Source organism: Argopecten irradians, chromosome 14 (genome assembly GCF_041381155.1).
Source record: "Argopecten irradians isolate NY chromosome 14, Ai_NY, whole genome shotgun sequence".
Classification (NCBI taxonomy): domain Eukaryota; kingdom Metazoa; phylum Mollusca; class Bivalvia; order Pectinida; family Pectinidae; genus Argopecten; species Argopecten irradians.
In genome coordinates this window covers 13,010,086-13,037,256 of record NC_091147.1, presented here as the reverse complement: position 1 = coordinate 13,037,256, position 27,171 = coordinate 13,010,086, and the positions used below count along the sequence as shown (strand labels likewise).

General features: G+C 35.5%; 1 protein-coding gene across 2 annotated transcripts; it reads right to left on the bottom strand.

Annotated features, from left to right (window-relative positions):
• Positions 1–3,192: 3,192 nt before the first annotated feature.
• Positions 3,193–27,165, bottom strand: LOC138307808 (ras-related protein Rap-2c-like). 2 transcript variants are annotated; one of them, XM_069248699.1, is made up of 3 exons: positions 27,042–27,165; positions 26,113–26,943; positions 3,193–7,493 (listed from the first exon to the last, which is right to left on the bottom strand). In XM_069248699.1, the coding sequence occupies exon 2, from the start codon at positions 26,656–26,658 to the stop codon at positions 26,119–26,121; it is 540 nt and encodes a 179-aa protein (XP_069104800.1). In that variant the 5' UTR covers positions 26,659–26,943; positions 27,042–27,165; the 3' UTR covers positions 3,193–7,493; positions 26,113–26,118. The 2 variants fall into 2 exon arrangements, with proteins under 2 accessions (XP_069104800.1, XP_069104801.1); XM_069248700.1 differs by lacking the exon at positions 3,193–7,493 and adding an exon at positions 16,913–17,197.
• Between the last annotated feature and the right edge of the window lie 6 nt (positions 27,166–27,171).

Sequence of the window (27,171 nt, the reverse complement as noted above, 5' to 3'; positions counted from 1 at the left end):
TACACCATGTGGCTATACGCCGTGAAAAACCTAGACAAAAACCGACACAAAACGTGGCAGTCAATCAGACATCAAAACAACCGTGATAAAACGTCGAAAAAACGCAACAGAACGGTACACAAATATTTAAAATCCGAGTAATCGCCGTGTTTGCTGCCCGTTCCGCCACGGAGAGATCCTCTGGGAACGTTTTATTAAACGGCCTCGATAACGCGCGATGTTACGTTTTGTTATCGTCAATCCCGTTTTATTTACGTCGATATTGGCGTTCCACGACATCTGTTACTTTGAATGCCGTGGCAATTTTTTTTGACAGTTTCAAAAATATGGCATGGCACCTACTGGTAATCACGCCCGCTCTCGTTTGTCTATCACGTCCTTCTGCGTTGTCTCACGTTATCTCGCACAGGTCACCACTTTTTGTCCACGGTCGGCCTTGAAAAGGGTTATGCCGTGACCGCCGGGAACATTGAGTTGTAAACGCCAAGCATTTTTATCTAAGAGTGTGAAAGTGATGCTGTAAATGATGGTTCTATTTATTTCGAAAACCAGCACTTTGAAAACCCACCCCCACAATTAAATAAAACATAAAATTGTGTATATTTGAGTAGCTATAGATTAATTTACGTGTTATACTACACTATTTATACCTGCATGAAATTATATCCTGTAAATTTGTAGTTTTATAATTACTTGAGGTCTTTGTGTTGGGGATTTTTATTGTATAATATTACAACAATCTTTGACCCTGCCCGTACAACGCCCGCTTAGGGGAATTCTATTACATATTTATTTTTTCCCCTTATGTTTTCACTTTGATCAAAGTTAGATACCTTATTTTTCTTGTTTCATGTTATTCATCATCACCTTTGACAAAATTAATTATAAAAAAATAATTAATATTTTTATCATTTCCTGACATTGGAAAAGAAGTTGTATAGCTTAGGCATAGTTTAATCTAAAAGTCCCAAATGGTTTAAGATGACTCACATCGCCTGCCGACAAATGGTAATCTTTTTCACAATCAAATAGCAGTAGCAAGGACGATTTAGAATTTTATTCTTTCAGTTACCTACAAATAAAATACTTTCCACGATTACCAACCTTTAATATGCTTGAGCATAGAATACTCTAATAAATCAAGAGAGTATTATTATAATATGCAATATTATTAAATTGCATCCCCCGAAATAAATATATGTGGCACTATATACCAATTGAAGTGAATGTAATAACTGATTTGCGGCATGACACTCGAAAAGCTAAAATAAGATAATTATAAAAATATTTCTGATGATAAATTATAGACATACAAATACACGATATAACTCAAATTAAATGTTTATATTATCATATAATAACATTTAAGCTCAGTGACGGCTTTAGGTGCATCTATTTAAAAAACATGAACAATTGTAGCAGATAACAAAATTATCTCCATTTTTTTGAAAAACGCCTAACAACCCCCAATGTTAGATATAATATTTGTTATATATCCTGTTGTAATTAACATTAAAAAATAAATAGAAAATATAAATGTGAAGTCAAAACACATGTAAATGTATGTATACATGTGAATGCTTTAAGTTATATGGATAAACTGGATATAGGAAGATAAGTGTAGGTAATGTGCATATACAATAATGCCAAACACATGTACTTTTGCAACAATATGTGCATATTTACAACCTAAAAATGATTTAATAATGTACAAAAAACATAAGAGTAGTGATGAACAATTATATAAATGTATTTTTTAAGGGGAGGTGGTATTATAAAATATTTAAAAAACATACCAGAACATGTTACATGTTACTGCTATTTTAATAAGATACCCAGATAATAATTTTGTTTTGTGCTGTAAAATGTTTCTAAATTGACCTAAAATGCACTATAGTATTAAAACTATATATAGTAAATGAAATACAACAAAAATATATACATGTACATATCTATGGTGCAGTATTTATGATGTATAAATCATTTGTATATGCACAACTAGCAAGGATTTAAGGAAAGACCAGAGAAATGACACATAAAATTTAAAAACACCTTTTTTCCCCTCAGGTTTTGATGTGTAATTAAGAAACTCTTAAAAGATTTGTATTAAGTACTTGTCTTTATAGTTCAGTACATGTTACTTTCAATGTGATGCTGATTTAGATATAAAGGGATTATAAATGCATGTACTGCAGTATTTTCCTAAAAAGTCATTTTGATGTGGTCATGTAGTTTCTACTTAAAAATACTGTCATATTTACAGTTCATTTTCAAAAATTCAATATTCATGTAGGTTTAATCACAAAACACAAACAATTAATTTAAGCTTTAAAAACGCTTTTTTGCATGTCATGACTGCCTATCCATATAACAACTACATAGGTCTATGGTCCTACGACTGATATATGTATGCAGTAAATATTCATTCAAACTGGTTATTTTTCTGAATCTGACTTGAAGGATCGTTATTTTCGTCCAAAAGAGCATATTTTATCCAAGACTTAACAGAAAAATCAATTTCAAAGCCCATTTATCAACTTAAATATACGTGGGCCTAAACATTACACTCTACCACCCAAGCCACGTGGGTTTGTTTGTATCCAAAATGCGAAATCACATGGAATCTTGCAAACTCTCGCACTTCCGCTTTCGAGCCCTATTAGAGGTCAACCGTATTTAAATTTAAACCATGAAACCATTTATTTAAACCGTATATGAACCCAAAGACTTGCCTTTGTGTTAAAAACCTCATATTCATAAGCTTCGGACTATTTGAAGAAATACAATGATTTCCTGGTTTTCTCATATTCTGTCGACGTCTAGGATTATATTTAAATTTCTTCCTTCCTTACATATTGTAAAATATACATTTGGTACGAAACTCACTTCACTAATTGATATAAGGTACACATCGTATATACTGAAAATTTGTGTACTGGTCCAGTCATTTATCCTTGAATTGAATAAATCAAATTGTATTGTCATCTTTAAATTAGTCAAAGATTTTCATCCATCATCCATCTTATGTCTGATGTATTTATCCAACAAATTTTTCTGCGAACTCACAAAGTTATAGAGATTAAAGATGTTTGTAATGACCAAACACTGTCCAACACATCAGTTCATTTCTCCATAATATTCTTATCAAATACATAATAATCCAAAGCTTATACACCCAAAACAAATCCATGATATGAAAAAAATCTTTTTATTGTCAAAGTATACAATAATTCTTGATTAAAAATTTACATAAAAATATTAGGTATATAGTCACCTTTACATTGAGGAGTCAACTAATGATTTAATACACTGTAACCATCTCCAGACCAGGGGAGATAATCACACTAAAACAAGGGCAAATAACTCTTCTACTCCTGACAGTTAAAACCATGACAACAATTCTGACAGAGATCTGGCCTGCAGAATGAGGTGTATAGAGCACATCTACATAGCCACAGGCTACTCAACAAGTGTATAGGTGTGCCTGACGATAGCACAAGGCAATGTTCACCACGAAAATAAGCACAATCACTTGTCAGCAGTGCCATAAACATAGAAGCAGTCAACTACTGTATACCATGCTATCCTTAGGGGGTAATATTTTTTACGGTTTTGATATTCAATGGGAATATAATTTTTTTTTTAATTCAAATTCCAAGATCTGGCTAACAAGGTATAAATAATTCACCCGTTTCTCAATGTTTCACTGGTCTTCTTTTTGTGATCATAAAGTAATGCTCCGCATGATTGCACAAATATCATCCCCACAAAAATAACCATCCATACAGTATATTAAAGATTATCATGCAGATAAGCACATATTGGTAGTCCTATAACATAGCATACAGACCACATAGCTGTACATGTTTTAATTCGCCAACAGTTTCTTCCATTTAAAAGATATTTCAGAAAACATTAAATATTACTCATGTCTGATATAAATGTATAAATCAGTGTAGATGTTGGTACAAAATTTCCTTACATATTTCCAGAGTTTATTACTCAAATAAGAACTTTATGTTTACATCAGAAAGCAGATAAAAACTTGTTTTCTTTCTTTTTCCAAATAAATAACATTTGTATATGACGTGTACATCTGACTTCCGTATTACAATTATTACGTTTATGAGCAGGGTATATTAATCCAATCTGTACAGTACACATAACCTGTTAAAATGTCTGTCCTTGTAGCACAGAGATTTTTATCCAAATATCAACATCTTATAGGGTTATTTGTTATTTTAATATACATAGCGTCATAGCAATTAATTCTGATTCACTAGAACACTTTTCTATGATTAGTCTCTTACGTAATTGTATATCTCACTTACTTCCCTTTACTTATACATATAAAGTGTGTTTAAATTGATATTAATATCTACTTATATGGGCAGATAACTCTGTGGTACAATAACCACAGAGGGTGATCTTGACCTATAATGGTCAATGAAAAGCTTGAATACAATATGTTAAATAGCTGCGTGATCCCAGTAATTATAAAGCTTGAAATGAGTACCATGTATAAGGATAAAAGGTTGAACAGATAATGCTGGCTCTAGAATCTTATATGTGATTGTAAAAACACTTGATAATTTCAACAATGACCCATGATATTGCAGCAACCCCAAAGGGTATTTGTGACAAAGTTGAATTTCCAAACCGAATTTCTTTGACCTACAATGTACTGGGTTAACCCTTCATTCCAAATCCTTTAATTTTCCAGGTCAACTGAGATGACCTTTAAAGCTAGAAAGTGATGACCCCATATAAGGCCTCCAACTAAAAGTAGCTCTGTGAAAGTCTGAGTAGATGTTCAACATAAATAAGCAGATTTTGGTCCATGGGATAGATTTTGGCAGAACACCTTTAACACAGGTATATGATAAATGATTTTAACCATAAACCAATTGTACATACATATATATACTCTAGGTAAGAGATTGTGCTTACATCCTGTGTACATGGATATGAGTCATTTCAGAAACACAGAATGAGTAATATGTGTAAGGCATAATTATAGTTCCAGTTCTGCCATGTAATATACAGTCAGTGATTTCCTTCCTAACAACCATGTGGATATAAACACATTCACTTATATGTACTCAATAAATATCATACTCCTACCAAACCTTATGACACAGCCAAATATTCCTATTCCAACAAACAGCCACACGTCCACAATATTATCCTGTACACAAAGGTGAATGGTACAGTCTCACAATCCTCTGTTTCAGAAGCCCTTCTCCTCGAATATTCATTCTAATCTGTCAGAGTTACTTCCCTTCACTTCACTCTGAGTAAGTATGATAAAGCAGTAGTATGCGGACAGCGTGAAATAAAGGGAAACAACTCTGTTAGGTCAGAATTGAAAGTTATCAGTTAATCAAAATTTGTCCATGAGAAGAGCAGGAAACAAAGAATTGCTCAACTGTTTGTATGCTAAGATATCATATGTTTTCTTTAAAGAAAATTTCAAAGTGGTCGGGACACCATTTTCAAATTTTTTGGTACAGTTAAAACCCTTACTACTGACCAAGGACGTATATGAGAAGGATAAGTCACACTGGGTTTTGGGGAAGTACAAGGCAGGAGCTTTTGTGTTTGTGCACTGACCGTGACGTCGGGCGACGACTGATTTTCCTTTGTAGCCTTTGATGAAGCTTGTGGGTGCGAGGGTTACCGTCTTTCTTTCTGAAGCGGGCCGTCATTTCATGAGCTGTCGTATTTTTCAACGAAAATTCAAGACATATCCTCTAAATATACCCTCCTTAAAGCAAATAATATACGTTGTGAAAATTAATAAACTTTACATTGGTGTTTCATTTGACTCGATAAGACAAGTATTTGTTGAGAAAAATGGTTTTTATTCCCGGTTCATAGGCGTCTCGAGTGGTGTTTAGTAATGTAAAGAGACAGTCACGAATCCTTCTCACTTATAAATCCTTGCTACTGACTGATTTCATACCTTAGATATGTTTAGTCTAAACTGATCATATTTCTATCAGTCTTTGACCACAGTAAAACCTTTCAGTGAATCTCTATAGAAGCAGGTCCACACTGAAATTACACATTGTCATGATTGGCTCATTTTAAACCAAATTAATGAATTACTAAAGGAAGGTAAAGTAAGAGTCCTTATCAGTTACAATGAAAATTATGATAACCAAATAGACTAAAACTTAAAGGGGATGATTTAAAGAACGGGAACTTATCATTAACAATGAGTGTTTATAATTAACAAATGTATCACTATAATGACTGGCCCTGACACACACACTTGTTAGTGGTATACTAACTCAACATGTATTCTCATTTATCAGAGTTATTTCCCTTTATTTTAATCCATCACAGTGTTTAACTCGATTTGCGTACTTCTAAGAAGAGAAATCTTCTCAAAAGATCTTCCACCTCATAGATTGAAGAGCTCCAGAAGCAGAAGAGCTATAAAATGAGTGCTCAAAAGTTATATTCAAGAAGTAGAACTGAGCAAATGAGTTAGGCTCTGGGTAAAATGAAGGAAAGCAACTCCGATAGATTAGATCCTGAATATGAAGTAAAACAACTATTTCATTACACCATATACATGAAATCCATGTAAACTTAACATTTCATATGCAGATTGACAATGAAACAGGTCGAGTTTGACAATATGAATTCAGTTAGTGTGAGGTCTGCTTACATATACCTAATACACGTACAGACAACGACTGTAGCAACTTGTAACAATCTGTATATATACTCAACACATTTTTAGTTTTAGATACCATCTGTCTCATCAAGTAGATCTTGTTACACAGATAGAGTTTATGTACAGGCTACTAAATAATTTACCTACGAACAAAGAGTACATTTATCATAATCTGTATATTTACATTGTCAGTGCAGCTTATACATAGGATAAAAAGTAACGGTTTTAGCTTGGTTCTCAGATCTATAACGCCTTGAATAACAATTACAAATATATTATTACTTCATTATGACATTCATTCATTAATGTAATTTGTATTTTAGCAAATTCCAGTCAATGAAAGTTATCCCCCTTAATTAACAAACAAACCCTTTCAATCATGATAAAAATTAACTTCCTTCAATTTCAACAGAAGAAAATGGTAGTGCTTACGAAAGAATGACATCCGGCCAATGAAAGTTATATTCTTTGCCAATCAATAATCTCTAAACAAGATAATTGTGAAAAAATAAACTGGAGTCGGTTAATATTCGAAAAATGACTTGATGCACAGAAGAAATAGTTTTGATTTGAAGTTTCCTAGTGAAAAAAGAGTTGATGAACAGTTGGTACTTTGGTGGGATTGTTTCTGCTAAGAGAAGACTTGTAGATCTAGACTTGCCAGGGTCTTGATCTACATTTAGCTGTGGATATACCAAGAGTTCAGTCCCTTCCCACAGTCAAGATTCCGTTAAAGGTATATAGTACTGCAGAGTGGTCTCCCTTGGCTTCTGTCATGTGATACTTTTTTAAGAGCTCAGACAGCCTACAAAAGAGAGAAAACAATTATGGAGACATTTATAGACAATGCTACATGATAAAAATTAATTCTGGCTTTAAACTCAAGGGAATTTCTTTAAAGACCATGGACATTCAAGGTGGCAGGTTCAAGTGTGGCTGACAGCAGACTACTCTAGCCCTGGTACATTTGCATTGGTGCTGTACATGACTGTAAACCACTTCAAGTATTGGAGTCTACCTGGGTTTGGGTTGAAATAGGGAGCAATGTAGCAGGAAGTCAGCAGTGGTGGGTTTGATCCTGGCTAGCAACACACTATGTCTATAACCTTGTTAATCTAGCTATATTTTTGTTTGTTTTAAAACAATAAATAAGGATAAAAGTGTTTGATATTACTAGTCAACCAACTGAGCTAAATAGAACCAACGGGTACATAGAGACAAGTATTCACCAGGGTTATAAACAATAGGGGTTTATTTTACATCCTTTTGACAGTCAGGATGTCATTTTGAGGTCAGGAGAGCTAGTTTAATATAGATTCAATTCAATTCATTTTATTCCGTGGACCTTACGGTCCATAAGTACAAATTACATCATGTAAAATATACAATTGATATAACAAATGAGATGGAGAGTGATTCATATAATAGATAATAAATTTCCAGCCAAATGTCTCAACTTTTTAACTTTTCTGACCTTTTCTTAAATAGCAAAATGAATAAATTTACCAGTATTTTGTAATTCTTTAACGTTGTTAACGCTTAATAATTTAACTAATTTAAAAACACTTGGTCTTCTGTAATAATATTTCTTAATATACTTTTGGCGTAAATCAACATAAAAATGGACATTGTAATAGAAAGTGATATTCATCTTCAAGTTCATTTAAATCACAAACATGTACACAATCTATTCTCTCGTGGGATATTTTGTTTTCTACCCTTTTCAATATTCAGATTGTGTGCCGAAATTCTTATTTTGGTTAAACATTTTTTATATACAGTGTCAATGGGCTTTCTTAAATAAAATTGTAAACAAAAATTATCATATAAATGTTTATACAGTATACCTCGTGATGTATTACTTATATTGTTGATAACCTCTTGTCTATATACCTCATTAATTCTATTTTCAATAATATTAAATGTATAACAGTCAACGTATCTATCATTCCAGAGGTATGCTAATCCAATTTTTGCTAGTTCATTTTTAATGTTAATTGACCATTCATCATTAGTTTCAATTCTAGTATCTAAACATTCTTTTAAAATACAGTTGGAAGTACCTTTTAGTTTTATCCAATACTTCAAAATTTTAATTTTTCTGGTTATATACAAAGGCAACCTTCCTAGTTCTAAATAGACAAAATCATTACAAGTTGTTTTATTTACTCCAAGAACATTTTTGCAAAAGTTAGTGTGCACCTTTTCTACCTCAGGAGCTTTATGATGTCCCCAAATTTCACTTGCATATCCCAGTATACTATTAATATATGTATCAAAAATAGAACACTGAGTCGAAATATTAAATGCATGATTTTTCAACTTACTACATATGGAAAAATAAGCTTTTCTTCCTTGATTTGCAACATGAATTTGCGTTTTCTTAAATTTACCATTGTAATTAAATAACATACCAAGATAATTGAATTCGTCGACTACATCAATGTTAACATTATTGTAAGTCCAATATTCATTTTCCCTCTGTCTACCCCCGTTTCTGAAAATCATTAGATTAGTGGTATTGTGTCACAACACCCTTATCCACTCAGCCAGTGTTTTCTTTTTCGTCTACTGCTTGTTGAATAGTAGATATATGACACCTTGAGGATCAAGGGACGTAGCAAGGCCTGGTTTTGTACATAACTGTAAAACACTCTTACAAGCTCACCACAACAAACACAACACTGATTGTCTCTGCTTTCGTCACTCATTAAACAATGCGTACTGTTACTCGATAAACAACGGGTTCATCACAACAAACAAAGCTTCTGACGTTACATCATGTCCGTCGTTACACGTCACAAATAAACTAAAATACTACCACAACAGAATTTCATTACAGTGTAAAGTTCAACAACTTCTCCCGGCTTCAATTCCATTCTAGAGTTTACAAGTGTTTGGACATCATTATGTACATGTTATAACGCTTGCAGTGTTATAAATATCGTACTTCTGTTATATTTAGTTTAGTGGTGAAAGTCTGAAAAACAACTCTGTTCCCAGTAAATTGTTTGAATAGGAATTAAGGAGGCAAAGCTATAGAGAAAGTCACCGATTAGAACAAAAGTTAAATGTACATGTCTTTATTATCTAGTATGTATGCATTTGAAATTCAAAAATTAAAGTTGAAAGGGTTTTTAATTTTTTTTTTTTTAATTTTTTTTTTTCACTTAAAAAATCCTTAAACAAGTCATTTTAATACCACATAATTTCACATTCAAAATTCAGTGGTATATATATCGTAACAGGAAAACTTCAAACATCATGATACCAGGTCTACATCATTTCACTGTGTATATTTAAACCTTGCATCTTCTCAGCTTCCTCGTTATACCACGAATCCCTATAAAACCACTGAGAAGATTTAAATACAAGTTTTCACTTACTGGCATTCCATTGTTTTCTCTGATGGATATCAAAAATTGATTTTCTTTCCTGATGACTATCACTTAAAAGCCTTCATCACCATTTCCTCAATACAAAGAAGCACACACACATGAATTTGGAAGTTATAGAGAATGTTCTACATTGATCCTCCTGTAGAAGACAAAGTACTGGAGTACCATATTTGAACCAATAAGTACCTCTGCCTCGAGTACTAATCCCTCTTTTCCATGGTTCAAACAGTTAGACTAACAGTCGAGACTGATACCTGGTCAACAGTTCCAGCCCTAGTCTTATAATATTAAAAACAAACAATATGAATTATAATGAAATTGCAACCACCTGTCAATTAAGTAGTCAATTAAGACTGCTATTTAAATATAAATGATGACTAGCCATCTTCACATAACCTGTATACCAGTACATTATCATCATATCTGTGGTTTATGAGTAAGTTCTGCACTCCACAACCACTCCACAAAGTTGTACTAGATGATAGGATCTATAACACAAAATCATGCATGTGTACAATACAAAATATACACTTTGGAGTTTGTGTATCTATGTGATAGCCAAAACCAGGATTACACAAATGTAATTTGGTTTCTCAATAAACATTACTTAATTAGGGTTAACGGACTAACAATTCCCAGGAAGGATATTTATACTATACTAGCTAGCTATCTCACAACCTTACATGACCCAGGCTGTTAAAAGGACATAAAAAAAGCAAACTTAACCAAAGTCAAGGACGTCAAAGCTTGAAAACTATACTTCAACAATTCTGAATGAATCCATTGAACGTTACATATTTGCCATCTAAAGACTCAAAAAATCCTCTATTTTTTTGTGTTTCTTTACAAAAGCATTTTTTTTTTGCTTTAACTTTTTTAATTGACAAACATAGCCTAAGAAAACAGAATAGCTATATAAACACATGTAGATTGTAGTGTATATTTGTATGTCAATGAATACCTCCATAGTAGCTTCAGACACAAACCCTTTTTTTTTCAATATTCATTATAATATAATTGCTAAATAATTAACCTGTTGGACAAAAGAAAAGCCGAGTCATCCCCAGCTAAATCCTTTAATCCCGAAAAGCCGATCTCACGATCCAGAAATCAGTGTCAGACTATAAAGCTTTAATATGAACCACTCTGTAGCTATTCACAAACAAACATTTTAATTAGCTGATCATTATAACTGGATAACTTGCCTGTAATTACCTAACACACCTGATATATATCCAATCACTCTACATTGACTCATCACAATACAATTTTATATACGACTGAAGTTTCAAATTAGCTCTCTACTCTTTATAATGATATACAGTCAAACCTGTGTATAAGGACCACCCAATGGACCAACAAAAATTGTCTTTATAGCCTAGACACAGGCCTTTATACACAGGTCAAATTCGGGTCAGATGACCTAATGACCATTTCAAATCCTGAGAAAGTGGTTTTATTAAGGTATACAGAAGTTAAAATTGTCACTTAGGCAGCTATACATGGAGATTTAACTCCAGAGATAAATGTGATCCTCCATTTAAGGACTTCCTTATTAGTTCCCTTACATGAACTGTGATACATATGCTGAATGTATGTGTGTTTTTGGAGGCTTCAGGCTATTGCGTTATGCATTATATCTTGTGGTCTTGCTTGTGTCTCCTTGAAGTATTGAAACTCTTTCCAGTTACTATAGTGAAAAAAACCCTTCTACTGCTAGCCATAGGTCTAACTTAATCCTAATTTGGAGTTTATCATAAATGAGAAGAAAAAAATAATGTCTTCAAGTGTCTTCAACTTTCAGAAGGGGGGGGGGGGGTCATTTTACCATGTGGGGGTTCATTTCACCATGATGGTATTTTGACTCTGGGGTCAATATACCATGATTCAAAATACCATGCTACACCGGTACACTATCCCTATATGTGTCAGTATTTCATCCCCACACTCATTAGACAAAACATATAATTGCTTTCATTTTAAATAAAATTTTACTTCTATAGTCTAACATTTCATTGTAGAAAATTTAGAACCCTTACTTTTTGATAACAACTTGAAATTTGATTAGGGTTCCTGTTATATTAGAAAATGGCAAGGATGAACCATGTCATTGATCATGAACTGTCAGATATGTTTCATTCTGTCATTAGGGATCAAATTAAATACCATAGATGTATTATACAACGCCTGTTAATTTATCGATTCATCATTGGTCAGTCCAATAATAATTAGCGTACATATCAGATTTCCTACACCCCAGGGAACTACTAAATGTCATCAGACATATCGTCAGGGACAAAGTAAAACAATCACATTAAAATCATCTGTTTGCGGTGTAAGTTTCTTGCTACAACTGACAATATATAGGGCATGTGCAGCTGAATTTAATCAGATCAGATATAAAAGTAACATTACCTATACATCACAGGCCTGGCACATATATGTCAATATTTATACCTGAATTCTTTATATAATCAAAGTGCCAAGGCCACTCATAGATGCTGTGAATGAAGGACTCAAACAAAGGAATAAAGAAATTGGTTTTTTTCCATATTGAATTTAGTATACTAAGTGTGCAGTGTTGAATTTCAGAGTTTATTAACAAAATATATTTACAGTATACCATATTTATTTCATGATATTTAAAGTTTTTTAAGAACAATAAGTTGAATAACTCATTTTCCTGAAATAACTGTAATACATTTTATATCTAAATTATTTCTGAAATAACGATTTCAACACCAATGAAACCGTTCAGAATCTGAGTATCATTTTTTATCATTCTTTATTAATTGCTAAATTATCAATTTCATCAATTTCTCTTCAAAGACAAAATAAAAGTAAACATATCCGTATCTTAAGATCCACTTAACATTGAGGAATATATTTTCGGAAAAATATAACATTAGAAATATTACCATTTCCGGATATGTTTGGATTTCCTTTTTAGAAAACTAACATGGGTTGCTTTGAAGACTTTTGACTAATAAATTATGGCCAGATACTTCTGCCAAATAAAAGGTACATTACTGCATTACATATATCACTCGGATTTCTTTTAAATTCACAAGAACGCTAGCCGTTAACATTAAGAAAACTTCATGTAATCTATCGGACTTTAGCAAGTCTTCGTAAGCCCAGTTGGTGAGATATCTTGAGTTTTTGCTTTGCCGACTTTTGACTTATAATAAAACATGGCCATATACTTTTGCCAATTAAAAGGTACATTATTTGGTTACTTTTAACACTCAAACTTTTTTGAATTCATAAGAACACTAACATCAAGAAAACTTCATGCAATGCATCAGACTTTAGTGAGTCTTCATAAGGCTACCGTAAATTACACGGCAATATAAGTTCATTTGTTACTTTAAGTTGCTTGTACATATAAAGATCTATATTATCATTATATTTTGTAAGTTTATGTTGATAAATTTTGTACTTTTTCCCTTTATATATAACGCAGTTGTCGATAAACAAAAGACACAAGTCCCAGTGACAGAACAAGGGAGGAAACACGTACTTTTACTGCGCAATAATATCATCAGATAGTTCGTCAATGTAACCAACACATAAAAACTTTATAGGCGTCATAAGAACTTTCTTTTGCAGTTACCTTCTTAACATTTGATTACAATAATTGATCATTAGCATGAATTACGTAAAATTTAAATAAACATATACACAATCCAAAATCCACCGAAAGTCTGTCGCGGAGGAAGACAGCGAAGAAGGCGTTGTTCGTGATTTTCGGGAGACTACTGATCTGGGAGTAATACAAATATCATAAGAGTCCCAACTGAACACTTAAAACACTCCATCCATGGAGTATATATGTTCAAATTCAATGTCTGTGGTTTTGAATATTGGGGTTTTATTTTTTCATATCATCAAGTATTACGTGAAATGAACAAAACAACTTTTAATTTTCATTGCGGAGTGGTTTTCATTGTTTCGATGTGCACAGGCTCGCCAAGCGTACCTAAGAATGCTGTTTCACTGCATCAAAAAACAATGCAGGTTTACATATCAAATCATTGATGGAGTTTTTATTGTGATATATACTGATATCGATCAAGTGACTTTAAAATTTGCCATTTTACTATTTTTGGGTATGTTACTAGTGATCATGACTATAGCGTAATATAACCTGCAGCAATTTTCTTTGGCTGGAAATTCATTATGATGTCATGACTTGATCTCATTAAACAATGGCATGATGTAAGGATTCAAGGACATCGTGACAAAATGTCGGACTCTTCTGGATTTTTGCAACATATTTTGATATTGAAATGTTTTGAAATGTAGATAGCTGTAGTTATGTGGTAAAGAAATGTTATTAGGTTTTATGAAACTCATCTTGAATTTCTTAGACTCATTTCATAAAATCTTAAATGAAATTATCACTAGTTTTAGATCCTATATATATATGTACATGATATAATTAGATAAAGCTTGCTGTGATCTATATATATATATATATACTGTATGTCAAAGTGATGATCAACTTGACAAGTGACACAATATTTCATCACAGCTATCATTATATACTGGTCTATGTACATCTTTACACCTGTGGCAAATCATTTCGGTGGGAAATGTCAACAAAGTGTCCATAATGAGGTCATCCGATGACATCAGGTGTAAAACATTTGTATTGTTACAACCTGTACATAGTGGGATATGTACACCACAGAATGGGTGTAGTAGATATCAGTCAATCATATCAGCTTTAGGCAATCACATCGTGATGTCATTGTACAGACAAAATAGGTCTGCATTTGTGGGACGAGAACCCCACAGCTTAATGTATGAACATGTTAGAGAGGTTTCATTCAGAGAACATTTTAAAAGAGGTTTGTTTGTTATTGGAATACAATGAAGTTTGATACAGCTGTGTTTGTGTATAAAAGCGTAGTCCACCCAATAAGTGCAGATCGCATAAAAAATGAGAAAATAAGCTAAAGGGTGTGTTTTCAATTATGGGGTCAAAAATAGCCATTTCACATGATAATTGCACAAAGTGATATAACAAAGCAATATATCACTTTGCAAGAGAAATGAAATAAAGAAAGTTTATGGTTTTCATATTCCGCATTTGACAGATTAAAATTCAAAGTAAGTGAACATGAAGTCTCAAACAGTGGAGAAAAAGTTTGTTGGGATGGGGTGGCCATATACAGGTGGAACTCTGAGTGTCCAAACATTTTATAATTACCACAAGCACACCAACCTTGGGTAGCGAATTTTAATCTCAAGTTAGGCAGTTGTCAGGTACTGACTGCTGGTCGGTGGTTATTCTCTGAATACTCTGTCTTAGCTCCACCAACTAAATCTGGCATGTCCACGTCCTTATTTAAATGAGCCTAGCTGTTACTGGCCAATTAACCTTTTAATTTGAGGTACATGCTCCAGCTGGTTCAGTTTTATATTAAACATTCAAAATGTTTTCAATAATTAAATTAATGACCATAATTTGCTTCAATTTCATTTTTTTCCCATTAAGGTAAAAACTAAATTCTGTCTATTTTTGGCAATGCTGTTAGAGGCGGTTATAATAGATTTTACATGGGATGATTGAAAATGAAATTGATATTGGGCTTATTACGGCAGATTTGATTGGTTTTCTCTGCTGATCCAGACTTCGGTACAAGCCTCAGAATTTGGTATACTAACCATAGACTTCGACAAATAGTTACTGAGGACCGGATTAGGGAAAGGGGAATCCCCTCCAGCAGCTGATATAATGTGATCCTGATCTATCTATAGTTCTTCATCAGTGTTGTTGTCAGATGATCGACTGGCAAATCTACACAGGTTCTGGGATAACCAATATTAGTCATCTCCATGTAATATGTAGACCTTATCTTGGATCTAGTGTAGCACAGTCTGACAAAGCCTGTATATTACAGATATCTGTGATAACTATTATGAGTTGTAATCATGCAATAAAGACCTAATCTTAATTGTCAACATGCACCAGACTAGATATGTTAATCCCCTCGAGGATAAGTCTTCATCAACATTGCAGACAACCTCATAAAGTGAAGCATATGTGCCCACAAATCTATCAGTGTCTCTGACAAAGATCCCTACAAGACAGGAACATTTCTCAACCAATTCCATGGTCATTCAGATGATTCTTTTCTATATGACCTCACACTGTAGGTTAAATCCCACTCAGTGTAGATAGTGTAAATTTCTTATCTCCATCCCCCAATCCCCGAAAGTCTAGTAAAACTATTTCAGAAAGAATTATGGACCTAACATTTGTAATACCTATTTAAACGATGGCCATGATCAGTCAGTCCTTCAACTTATTTGATACGTTTAGCGGAAAGTGTTCGGAGGTCCCGGTTGGAATCCAAAGTCTGGCCATTACATTTTCTCCTCTAGATCTCCTGTTATATTTGTGGTTTCACCCATATCACAAAGGTTTTTCAACATTTTTGATATCAGGTATGGTAAATGGTCCCTATTTTTTTTACCAAGGAAGATGCACCTTGACAGAGATTAACCCTTTGTTTATTTAACTGACACAGTGAAATCTGCCTTAATGACCACCTCTGTATAACGACCACCTGCTACAGTGTCTATATTATGGAGAAAAGCCTCAAAATTGTCCATAATGTGGGAGAATGAATATGAATTGACTGCAGGCCTTGGTCAATCCATTATCCAACATAATGGACACTTTTGAGGCATCTCTCTAACTTAAAACATAACACAGTCTGACAAGTTTTCATTTTCTGGTGCCAGTAATTATAGAACTTCACAGACAATTTTAATTTTTATTGCAGAGTCTGCTTGTGACCATGAATTTACATCACCATGGTGTCCATTCTCCAGTGCTTCACTAAAAGACATTGATGGTGCCCACTGGCGTTTGTTCGTCTCCAGAATCCTACGTACAGAGACAATACATATTGAGTATGTAGGTCTGACAGTACATAATCAAGATTAAAAGGGAGATAACTGTGGTGGTGGTAGGCAGACATCTATATGTGAATCCCTCCATGTAACACATGTTGTAGGTATAACAGATTGTCTATGTACTGCCATTCTGGTCTGTAGATCCCCGATAAACATCAGGCCCCTAGAGACGATACATCTGTATCAGAAAAATGTACAATAGTCGAAATGGGTTTGTTCATCAACTTTCATAGGTTCCAAACATCTCTCTGACTACTATACACCTATAACTAGCCTGCATGAATCAATACAAAATACCATCATCATCAGTCTAAAAGCTTTTAGTCTTAGTACATACATACCGTGTACTCCAAAATAATTACACTCACAATACACCAACAGATTTTAACGTGTCGAGTATTGATGTGATTACAAGGAGGTTTCCCCTATATTGATTAAGGCTGGCCTATATACAAAGGTTATAGGCAGTGACAGTCTACTGCAGCATGACACAATACATTTGTTGCTGGATACGTTCCTTGAAATGAATTGAGATGCTTCCCGTAATATACATCGAAATATTTAAAATCAATAATCAAAATGCTATGTTGGCGAATACAAGTCAGCAAGTTTCTATATGTTGAGCCCTGATAATCATTTCAATAATCTAATAACTATGATATAAAAGTACTCAAAGCTGAGAAATTGAACTGTTTATAGAGAGAGGAAGTAACGGAGGGAGGGAAGAATAGATACACAAACCATGGATGAGTAAGGGAGGGAGCTCGAGGGATGGAGGGATGTACAAGCTATGGATAAGTAGGGGAGGGAGGGATGTACAAATGATGGAGAAGTAATGGAGATCAGGGAGGGAAGAATGGATTACAAACCATGGATAAGTAATGAAGGGAAGGAAGAATGGATTACAAACCATGGATAAGTAATGGAAGGAAGGAAGAATGGATTACAAACCATGGATAAGTAATGATGGGAAGGAAGAATGGATTACAAACCATGGATAAGTAATGAATGTAAGAGAATGGATTACAAACCATGCATGGATAAGTAATGAAGGCAAGGAAGAATGGATTACAAACCATGGATGGAAGGAAGAATGGATTACAAACCATGGATAAGTAATGAAGGGAAGGAAGAATGGATTACAAACCATGGATAAGTAATGAAGGGAAGGAAGAATGGATTACAAACCATGGATAAGTAAGGGAGGGAAGGAAGAATGGATTACAAACCATGGATAAGTAATGGAGGGAAGGAAGAAGAATGGATTACAAACCATGGATAAGTAATGGAGGGAAGGAAGAATGGATTACAAACCATGGATAAGTAATGAAGGGAAGGAAGAATGGATTACAAACCATGGATAAGTAATGGAGGGAAAGAAGAATGGATTACAAACCATGGATAAGTAATGAAGGGAAGGAAGAATGGATTACAAACCATGGATAAGTAATGGAGGGAAGGAAGAATGGATTACAAACCATGGATAAGTAATGGAGGGAGGAACTTAGGAAGAATGGATTACAAACCATGGATAAGTAATGAAGGGAAGGAAGAATGGATTACAAACCATGGATAAGTAATGAAGGGAAGGAAGAATGGATTACAAACCATGGATAAGTAATGAAGGGAAGGAAGAATGGATTACAAACCATGGATAAGTAATGGAGGGAAGGAAGAATGGATTACAAACCATGGATAAGTAATGGAGGGAGGGAAGAAATGGATTACAAACCATGGATAAGTAATGGGAGGAGAAGATTACAAACCATGGATAAGTAATGAAGGGAAGGAAGAATGGATTACAAACCATGGATAAGTAATGAAGGGAAGGAAGAATGGATTACAAACCATGGATAAGTAATGAAGGAAAGGAAGAATGGATTACAAACCATGGATAAGTAATGAAGGGAAGGAAGAATGGATTACAAACCATGGATAAGTAATGAAGGGAAGGAAGAATGGATTACAAACCATGGATAAGTAATGGAGGGAAGGAAGAATGGATTACAAACCATGGATAAGTAATGAGGAAAGGAAGAATGGATTACAAACCATGGATAAGTAAATGGAGAGAAGGAAGAATGGATTACAAACCATGGATAAGTAATGGAGGGAAGGAACTTAGGAAGAATGGATTACAAACCATGGATAAGTAATGGAGGGAAGGAAGAATGGATTACAAACCATGGATAAGTAATGGGAGGGAAGGAAGAATGGATTTTACAAACCATGGATAAGTAATGGAGGGGAGGGAAGGAAGAATGGATGATTACAAACCATGGATAAGTAATGGAGGGAGGGAAGAATGGATAACAAACCATGGATAAGTAATGAAGGGAAGGAAGAATGGATTACAAACCATGGATATGGAGGGAGGGAGGGAAGATTGTAAGTACATACCATGGATATGGAGGGATAAGGAGGGAAGATTGTAAGTACATACCATGGATATGGAGGGAGGGAGGGAAGATTGTAAGTACATACCATGGATATGGAGGGAGGGAGGGAAGATTGTAAGTACATACCATGGATATGGAGGAAGGGAGGGAAGATTGTAAGTACATACCATGGATATGGAGGAGGGAGGGAAGATTGTAAGTACATACCATGGATATGGAGGGAGGGAGGGAAGATTGTAAGTACATACCATGGATATGGAGGAAGATGTAAGTAATACCATGGATATGGAAGATTGTAAGTACATACCATGGATATGGAGGAGGGAGGAAGATTGTAAGTACATACCATGGATATGGAGGAAGGGAGGGAAGATTGTAAGTACATACCATGGATATGGAGGGAGGGAGGGTAAGATTGTATGGAGGGAGTAATACATACCATGGATATGGAGGGAGGGAGGGAAGATTGTAAGTACATACCATGGATATGGAGGGAGGGAGGGAAGATTGTAAGTACATACCATGGATATGGAGGGAAGGAGAGGAAGATTGTAAGTACATACCATGGATATGGAGGGAGGGAGGGGAAGATTGTAAGTACATACCATGGATATGGAGGAAGGGAGGGAAGATTGTAAGTACATACCATGGATATGGAGGAAGGGAGGGAAGATTGTAAGTACATACCATGGATATGGAGGGAGGGAAGATTGTAAGTACATACCATGGATATGGAGGGAGGGAAGATTGTAAGTACATACCATGGATATGGAGGGAGGGAGGGAAGATTGTAAGTACATACCATGGATATGGAGGAAGGGAGGGAAGATTGTAAGTACATACCATGGATATGGAGGGAGGGAGGGAAGATTGTAAGTACATACCATGGATATGGAGGGAGGGAGGGAAGATTGTAAGTACATACCATGGATATGGAGGGGGAGGGAAGATTGTAAGTACATACCATGGATATGGAGGGAGGGAGGGAAGATTGTAAGTACATACCATGGATATGGAGGAAGGGAGGGAAGATTGTAAGTACATACCATGGATATGGAGGAAGGGAGGGAAGATTGTAAGTACATACCATGGATATGGAGGAAGGGAGGGAAGATTGTAAGTACATACCATGGATATGGAGGAAGGGAGGGAAGATTTGTAAGTAAGTACATACCATGGATGTGGAGGGAGGGAAGATTGTAAGTACATACCATGGATATGGAGGAAGGGAGGGAAGATTGTAAGTACATACCATGGATATGGAGGGAGGGAGGGAAGATTGTAAGTACATACCATGGATATGGAGGAGGAGGGAAGATTGTAAGTACATACCATGGATATGGAGGAGGGAGGGAAGATTGTAAGTACATACCATGGATATGGAGGGAGGGAGGGAAGATTGTAAGTACATACCATGGATATGGAGGAAGGGAGGGAAGATTGTAAGTACATACCATGGATATGGAGGGAGGGAAGATTGTAAGTACATACCTGGATATGGAGGAAGGGAGAAGATTGTAAGTACATACCATGGATATGGAGGGAGGGAGGGAAGATTGTAAGTACATACCATGGATATGGAGGGAGGGAGGGAAGATTGTAAGTACATACCATGGATATGGAGGGAGGGAGGGAAGATTGTAAGTACATACCATGGATATGGAGGGAGGGAAGATTGTAAGTACATACCATGGATATGGAGGGAGGGAAGGAAGATTGTAAGTACATACCATGGATATGGAGGGAGGGAAGATTGTAAGTACATACCATGGATATGGAGGGAGGGAGGGAAGATTGTAAGTACATACCATGGATATGGAGGGAGGGAGGGAAGATTGTAAGTACATACCATGGATATGGAGGGAGGGAGGGAAGATTGTAAGTACATACCATGGATATGGAGGGAGGGAGGGAAGATTGTAAGTACATACCATGGATATGGAGGGAGGGAGGGAAGATTGTAAGTACATACCATGGATATGGATATGGAGGGAGGGAAGATTGTAAGTACATACCATGGATATGGAGGGAGGGAGGGAAGATTGTAAGTACATACCATGGATATGGAGGGAGGGAAGATTGTAAGTACATACCATGGATATGGAGGGAGGGAAGGTAAGATTGTAAGTACATACCATGGATATGGAGGGAGGGAGGGAAGATTGTAAGTACATACCATGGATATGGAGGGAGGGAGGGAAGATTGTAAGTACATACCATGGATATGGAGGAGGGAGGGAAGATTGTAAGTACATACCATGGATATGGAGGGGAGGGAAGATTGTATAAGTACATACCATGGATATGGAGGGAGGGAGGGAAGATTGTAAGTACATACCATGGATATGGAGGAAGGGAGGGAAGATTGTAAGTACATACCATGGATATGGAGGAAGGGAGGGAAGATTGTAAGTACATACCATGGATATGGAGGGAGGGAAGATTGTAAGTACATACCATGGATATGGAGGAAGGGAGGGAAGATTGTAAGTACATACCATGGATATGGAGGAGGGAGGGAAGATTGTAAGTACATACCATGGATATGGAGGGAGGGAAGATTGTAAGTACATACCATGGATATGGAGGGAGGGAGGGAAGATTGTACAGTACATACCATGGATATGGAGGGAGGGAGGGAAGATTGTAAGTACATACCATGGATATGGAGGGAGGAGGGAAGATTGTAAGTACATACAATGGATATGGAGGGAGGGAGGGAAGATTGTAAGTACATACCATGGATATGGAGGAAGGGAGGGAAGATTGTAAGTACATACCATGGATATGGAGGAAGGGAGGGAAGATTGTAAGTACATACCATGGATATGGAGGAGGGAGGAGGGAAGATTGTAAGTACATACCATGGATATGGAGGGAAGGGAGGGAAGATTGTAAGTACATACCATGGATATGGAGGAAGGGAGGGAAGATTGTAAGTACATACCATGGATATGGAGGGAGGGAAGATTGTAAGTACATACCATGGATATGGAGGAGGGAGGGAAGATTGTAAGTACATACCATGGATATGGAGGGAAGGGAGGGAAGATTGTAAGTACATACCATGGATATGGAGGAGGGAAGATTGTAAGTACATACCATGGATATGGAGGGAGGGAAGATTGTAAGTACATACCATGGATATGGAGGGAGGGAAGGGAAGATTGTAAGTACATACCATGGATATGGAGGGAGGGAAGATTGTAAGTACATACCATGGATATGGAGGGAGGGAGGGAAGATTGTAAGTACATACCATGGATATGGAGGAAGGGAGGGAAGATTGTAAGTACATACCATGGATATGGAGGAGGGAGGGAAGATTGTAAGTACATACCATGGATATGGAGTCATACCATGGATATGGAGGGAGGGAGGGAAGATTGTAAGTACATACCATGGATATGGAGGGAGGGAGGGAAGATTGTAAGTACATACCATGGATATGGAGGGAGGGAGGGAAGATTGTAAGTACATACCATGGATATGGAGGGAGGGAGGGAAGATTGTAAGTACATACCATGGATATGGAGGGAGGGAAGAATGTACATATTTACAAACCATGGATAACAGACTGAGAAAATGTGTTCAAACTTCACTTATATATATGCTTTTAATTTACACTAATTAAACAAATAGATTATGCAGGTATAAATTTTATTTCTAAAAGTCTTGAGTTTCTTAATAAATTAAATGTTTCCTTTCAATAAGCCAGCAATAATGTTGAAGCATATGTTTTTCCCCGATATTACTTGTGTTCTCTTCTATAAAAAACACTAGAACTGTGTCGCCTCACTATTGCAAATTCTCTCGGTGAACTTGATAGAATAAGATAAATTGTCCTTTAGGGAAAAGGAATGAAATTTGTTCCGCTGGGCCATACCAGGGAGACAGTATTGCTCGGGGATGCCGTCGTTTCCAGACTTTCCAGCACATGCAAAAACGACATATTGAATTATGCATATTGCTGAGCACAGAATTTGATCTAATTCTGGTTCAGATGAAAATTCAATTATATCTCGTAATTACAAGAATTAGCATATCCTGATGATATGGTTTCCAAAACTCAGGAAGATTTGCTGCATAATCTTGGGGAAATGTCACTGGCACTGTATCATCAGTGTTATTTATAGGCAAAAGCCTGGATTGATAACAATAGTATTATATTAAACAAGGAATCTTATGTCTATGTATAGATATCATCACTCTAGATAAGTTAGATACTCCTGACAAACGTTTGGATTGAACAATGTCTTAGTAGTAGACTTTGTGATTTTTAACCTTAATGTCTAGATACTGAAGTTGTACGAATCTCCGACAACAGTCAAATTTCAATACCTGGATCACCATTACAAGTTAATAAAATTTAAATGTTTATTTTGAGAAATGACTGAGTGATATGAGTAAACAGAGTCTTAAGTGCAGAAAATGGAAATTCTTACAGTTAGTAAACAAATTGATATACAGCAAGCTTCCGTGTAGATGTCAGAGGTTAAGATTATCCAATCCTGTTAGATCCACTGATAACAGGCATAAGGAGACCTATACACTTACAAGTAGATACCCTGTGTCAACAAGTACACAGTTGTACTTATAACCCTCTAAGCCTATATATATCTGTACACAAATGTATCATATATGACGTATATACTTGTGGATACCTCGAGCTCTTACACAGTGTTATATGTTCTTGTGTTGTTGTACTAGTAGATATATTATTATTGTAAATAAACTTATTTTGGTGCAATCAAAAATTTGTCATAAAAATCAATACTGATTTCATGATCAGTGAAGAACAAGTTAACAAAACCAGGAGTTCACTCCATCAAAATGACTATAAAAAGGGTACATGTTAGGGCATACATGTAATTAATGCAATCTACTAAAGCAAATCTCATTATTTTCAATGCGAAATTTCTGGCATTATACATAACAGCATTACTGTAGTCTACAGTACGTGTACAAATCTTCACATTTTAATTTAGTTATATAATTGCAATGTCCTTGTTTTATAACGTTATTGTGACAGTCACTGACGGTCTTTTCACCTGGTAAGCACTTGATCTTACTTCCCTCTATATGTTTGTGGGGTTTAGGTTTCATCATGGCTGTACAGTCTAGTACATTGGTTGTATCATACATCTCCACACAACTTGGGATATATTATCTCATTCATATTAAAGCACCTCGATTTGCGCCAGATTTTTATTTTCTCTAGATCTGTTATGATATATTTACCTTATTATTAAATAAGAAACTCTGAACCCCAACCATATGTACCCTTTTTGAGGCCTCATCTTCACTTACATTGACTTAAAATGGAAACTGTATGTAGATTTCTCTCATTGATTTCTAAATTAATTATTGGCTTATAATTACTCCGTGCAATAATTTTGTAAAAGATGAACCCAAATTTGGTCCCAACTATTACGTCTGACTACTTGACATTCCTACCTGTATCAGCTAGTCTACCTGTGTTAACTATTAGTGTATAAGGTGAAGGCCTCTGGGACACTGGGGCATCATGTTTAACACTATAAGCTCCTTGTGTTTGCTGATCCTACTTATATATAACTACCGTACTAACCCTATGATTTAAGGACTCAGTATTTTTGCTTGACATACACAACTCTATTAAATTTGTTGTCGCACGATTAAAATCTGCATCATAAATTGCTACGACCCGTAACACATGCTCTTTGAGCGATATAAGGATCAGTCCCGAGACTATCGATGGTCATGGGTATGGTCTCCGATTTTATCATAAGTCAATATTGGCATTGTACGTGTGACAATAAGACTGCTGTCACTGGTCCCTGAGGGAGGATCACATGCTGGCATGTTATATTACCCTGGTATAATGATATCTACACTTGTCACCAGACCACAATAACAATGCAACTCTAAATTGGTCTGACAATGTCCTGAATCTTTGGGGTTTGTTTGGAATTGGTCTGATTGGACATTGTCCTGAATCTTTGGGCTTTGTTTGGAAACTTTCAGAATATAAATTATTATAGAGTAGGCTCTATATGGACTCTAGGACATATCTGATCAAGTATTAAGTTTTAGTAAAAACTTCTGTTTAAAAGTATCAACTTAAAACCATTTTGAATGAGTCTTCTAAATTTCTACATTAAACATTTATAGGAACAGTTGCAATATATCATATACATGTATTTAGGCAGTATATATGTTATAATGCATATGGATGTATACACATATGAAGCATACAGACATTGAGTGACACATACAACACACAGACAATTTGTTATAATGTCCACATATATAGAAATACTCTACATGTATAGTACAGCAACCAGTAGCTTATGACATGTACAGTGTTCAATCTACGGTTATTTTTCGTGGGTCCTTTTCAATGGTTTTTGTGAAAACAATGGGTCCCACAGTGTTATAGATACCCATTCCCAGAAATTTCATGGGTCCTTTTAAAATTCTGTGAGTCCAGGACTCGGGATGCGCATGTAGATTGATCACTGCATGTAAGTACGATAAATACAATAACATCTAACGGCAGCTGTTTCAGATCGAGGATCCAACTGGTTTCTTTCCAGACATGCATTATATTGGCCAATCAGGGTTAACTTATCTTATGTATTAGACATACAGAAAATTTTAAACAACACCAGGGAAATTAATCAAAAGTAAATAATAATAGCTATATATATACCTGCTTTCAAACTATACAACAGCATCCGTTGCTTTCCTTGACCGGACTAGTGTTCATCTCTCGTACAATTTCTATGAAAACTTCATTGACATTTTGAGTATTTTTGGCCGAGGTTTCTAAGAAAGGACATCCCCATATTTGAGCTAACGTAGCGCCTTCTTTTGACGGCACCTCCCGTTGGTGTTCCAAATCCGCTTTATTTCCCACTAATATCATTGGAATATTTTCAATCCCTTTCACACGCATTATTTGTTCCTTCATGGATTTGATATCTTGGAAAGTTTGTAAGCTTGTTATACTGTAGACGATTACAAATCCCTGTCCATTCTTTATGTACAAGTCCCTCATGGAGGCAAACTGTTCAGTTCCAGCTGTGTCCAGGATTTCCAACACTGAAGGAGCAGAATCCACCTCAATCTCCTTCCTGTAGAAGTCTTCAATGGTGGGGTCGTATTTCTCCATGAATGTACCCGACACAAACTTCACCGTCAGGGCACTCTTACCCACACCACCGCTCCCTAACACGACCACCTTGTACTCTCTCATTGTTCAATATTTCTGGAGAAGTCAGCAATACTGATACTAGAAATATTGACGCGTTAAGATTTATTTTTAAACACAATTTAAATGGGTTTTTGTCAGTATTGTGCCACCAATAACGTAATTAAAACAGTCACATCAGACAAAGGCCTTTCCGCTTACACAGGACAATCCCAAAATCTGACGTTTTCAGACAAAAAAACTCGGAAGATGATGAACGATCCTCCAGCATTCATATCATATTTTCGTCGCCATCATGTAAAAATACGAAGAAAGGCAAACGCCATTACCCTGAAAAGAAACAAAATATGTCAAATGAATAAATGAGTTTAATTGTTTGTTGATATAACGCTGTATACACACCAATAGAAAATGTCAAAATTACTAACCTTCTCGCCATTTTGGGTGGGCTCTGGATTTTTACCTTCTGGTGAAGATTTCAACTAAGAACGACAACTCCGGCATGCCCAGAGCGATGGACTAAAATTAGGTCAACTAATTATGCATGCTTATGTAATG